The sequence below is a fragment of the Myotis davidii genome, unplaced genomic scaffold, assembly GCF_000327345.1.
Source record: "Myotis davidii unplaced genomic scaffold, ASM32734v1 scaffold1396, whole genome shotgun sequence".
NCBI lineage: Eukaryota > Metazoa > Chordata > Mammalia > Chiroptera > Vespertilionidae > Myotis > Myotis davidii.
Genome location: NW_006287916.1, coordinates 215,459 through 218,869, shown reverse-complemented (window position 1 = coordinate 218,869; position 3,411 = coordinate 215,459). Strand labels below are relative to the sequence as shown.

Here is a 3,411-nt window from a genome sequence, read left to right as displayed (position 1 = left end):
ACCAGGGGCTGCACCTAGGGATTGGGCCTGCCCTCTGCCACCCGGGAGCAAGCCTAAGCCAGCAGGTCGTTATCTCCCGAGGGGTCCCAGACTGCGAGAGGGCACAGGCCAGGCTGAGGGACCACCCCCCCTTCCCCTGAGTGCACAATTTTTTGTGCACCGGGCCTCTAGTATATGAATAAGAAAGAGGAGAGATAAAATGCAGAACTCTGAACACAGACCTTTGGGGGAAAATACAATTCAAAGAATTCTGAGAAAATCAAAAGACTTTACATGGTAGAGTCAATGATGACATTCTATGAGCTACTGACCTGGATTTTCAGCTCTGGTGGTCAGTTTCTATCAGCTCAGTACTAGTCACCTGATGGTACAGTGATTAGGCCCTTGGGAGAGCTTTGCCTTCCACACTGATCCATTTCATGCTTTGTCTATTTCTAGAATCGTGTCTCTTATGATCTTCAATCTTGCCAGCTTTCATTTGAATCTCCAGCTTGTAGTCAAATGACAAGTCCAGTCCTGGCCTGTAGGGGCTCAGTTGGTTGGGTGTTGTTCTGTGCACCCACCAAAAGGTTGCTGGTTTGATTCCTGATCAGGGCACATGCCCAAGTTGTGGACTATCTCCCCTGTAGGGGATGTGCAGGAGGCAAGCAATCGATGTTTCCCTCACATAGATATTTTTCTCTCTCTCTCCCATCCTCTCTCTCTAAAAATCAATTTTAAAAATATTTTTAAAAACTGACAAGCCCAGTACACAGGTGATATATTTTCATAGTTCTAAGGTGCTATATAGGCCATTTTTGTCAAGACTCTCTAGTTTGTGTTCTGATCTAACTGTGGGTAAGCCTCAAAATTATTTTAAGATATTCTGAACATTATTTCTAAACTCCCAAAAGAAGTATGAAAAAAATTAGTAGACAGACCTATTAAACCAAATTTGTTTCAGTTTAATTTAGTGCCACCCATTCACTCAGGTTAGGTAAAGATGGAATGGTGACCAAGCATGTTTCCTTGAGATTTATCATAGCAATGTCCCTTTATTACCTCCCATTTAAAAACATATCTTGACTATTCCGTAGGCATGCTATGGATTTAACTGCACTGCCAAGAAAAATATGATTTTCAGGAAGCTATTGAAAGTAATATATTTCATGACTTTTAAATTTTCCAAATATGACCTTTTCCTTCTTTTCTTCTAGGTTGTAAAAATGATGATTATTGTTGTGGTGACATTTGCCATCTGCTGGCTGCCCTATCATATTTACTTCATCCTCACTGCAATCTATCAACAACTAAATCGGTGGAAATACATCCAGCAGGTCTACCTGGCGAGCTTTTGGCTGGCCATGAGCTCGACCATGTACAATCCCATCATCTACTGTTGTCTGAATAAAAGGTAAAAACAAAATTGCCCAATGCCAGTTTCTTGTCCCTCCTGGCATCACTGGGAGCATATAATGTTGTTCCAGCTTCTTGGTGTGAATTTAAAATGGAAAAATTCACTGAGAGGAGCACAGAGCTGGATATTTTTCTAGACTCTCCCCTATTACATAAAATACCTCACCCTCAAAACAATGCTCTCAGAGATTCTGACCAGGCAGTTTTTATAGGGGCCAAATCCTCCCTCCAAGCCTTTCATAACTGTATATGCCAAGGAAAAAGGGATGCACTCATGATGAAGAGGGGGAGGTGAAGATGTGCTCAGGTCCTCAAAGAAATGAAGATACTCCATAGGCCTGCACAGATGATGGCATATGTGAGTGTACGCTACTAAAATGGGTGTTTTGTAAATAAACTTGTAAATGGAAGATGTTGCTGTGAGTGTGATAGAGGCAACAATACAGACAAGGGGAATTCCAATCTACCTTCCTGCATAAGGAGCTCAGTGAATAAGAGAGGGTGCAACATGGGAATGGGTTGTGAAGAAGTTGAAGTGGTCAGGGAAAAGCTATTTTTAAAGTGAAGCTAAAAAAAAGAAGAAGAAGAAAGAAGAAGAAGAAGAAGAAGAAGAAGAAGAAGAAGAAGAAGAAGAAGAAGAAGAAGAAGAAGAAGAAGAAGAAGAAGAAGAAGAGGAAGAAGAGGAAGAAGAAGAAGAAGAAGAAATATTTACAGTTAAATTTAAGGCTAGAAAAAAAAAGTAAAATGTGGTTTCCAGGTAAAAATCACCTAAGTTGTAAGGTCAGCACGTGGATGAGTGGGATTAATTTCATAGGGCTGATAGTTTCCTTAATAAACCAATGCGTTTTGAGCTACTTTGAGCACAAGGAGAAACGGAACTTCATCTAAGTAACTGCCTGAGCTAAATTCTAAGCTCTCTTTCCAACAGGGCCTCCACCACACTGTGCCTTATGTTTGTTACTTAATTCTTACTCTTTTTTCACTCATTGCATAAGCCATATATCAATTCAAGCCACCCCACAAGCAGTACATCTTTTTTTGATCAACTTCATTTAATAGTTTACAAAGCCAAGGATTTTACACTTTCACATGTGATTAGATAAAAACCATCATGATTTGGGGGCATTTGTGATCTTGCTCCCTGGTACATGTTGTCAGTTTGGCTCAAATAAACTCTTCTAAAAATAAAAATAAAACACCCATCAAGTTTAGCAACTAATTCTAACACTAAATAAGACTTTAATTTATAAGTGTGTAATTATGACTGAAAAAAGCTGTTTCCAAATATGCCATATTTAAGTTCCAAGACTAATTCAATTGCACTTATGCAAATGTATACAATTATTGAAGAAAGGTACACTGTTTCTTTGTTATATTGATTACCTGACGCTGTCCTTTTACTCTCTGATGACTTGCTTCTCCTTGAGGGTAAATTAAGATTCAAAGCAAACAAGAAGAACTTAAAAGACTAGTACCAATGCTGTGGCCTAAATTCTAAGAGTGTGACTAGAAAATCAGATTAAAACACTGAGTTGGCTAAATGCCTTTCTGTGGCAGTGAAAGAAATTTCCTCTTGAAAAGCATGACTCTTTCTCCCTGTGACCCACTTCTCAGGTTTCGAGCTGGCTTCAAGAGAGCCTTTCGCTGGTGTCCTTTCATCGAGGTGTCTAGCTATGATGAGCTGGAGCTCAAGGCCACCAGGTTCCACCCCACCAGGCAAAGCAGCCTGTACACGGTGACAAGGATGGAGTCCGTGTCAGTGGTGTTTGACCCCAGCGACTCCGTCAATGCCAAATCCAGCCAGAAGAAGAGAGCAACACCAAGAGACCCAAGCTCCAATAGCTGCTCCCGCAGGAATTCCAAGTCCGCCTCCACCACCTCCAGTTTCATAAGCTCACCCTATACCTCTGTGGACGAGTGTCCCTAAATCCATTCCCTGAGGTGAGGGGGTGAGGCCACCGTGGTGGCAGCCTAGGCCCCTTTCTCCTCACCATGTATCAATCCTGTCCTGCCTAC

At 41.4% G+C, this 3,411-nt stretch overlaps 1 protein-coding gene across 1 annotated transcript in view; it reads left to right on the top strand.

Moving 5' to 3' along the window:
• The window catches only part of TACR3 (tachykinin receptor 3), a gene marked incomplete at its 5' end in the record, with an annotated part of 50,796 nt that extends 47,428 nt beyond the window's left edge, over positions 1 to 3,368 (top strand). The window contains 2 exons of the mRNA XM_006759756.1: positions 1,197 to 1,393; positions 3,010 to 3,368. Of these exons, the coding sequence (XP_006759819.1) occupies positions 1,197 to 1,393; positions 3,010 to 3,322 (510 nt within the window). The remainder of the gene's footprint in view (positions 1 to 1,196; positions 1,394 to 3,009) is intronic.
• Positions 3,369 to 3,411: the final 43 nt, after the last annotated feature.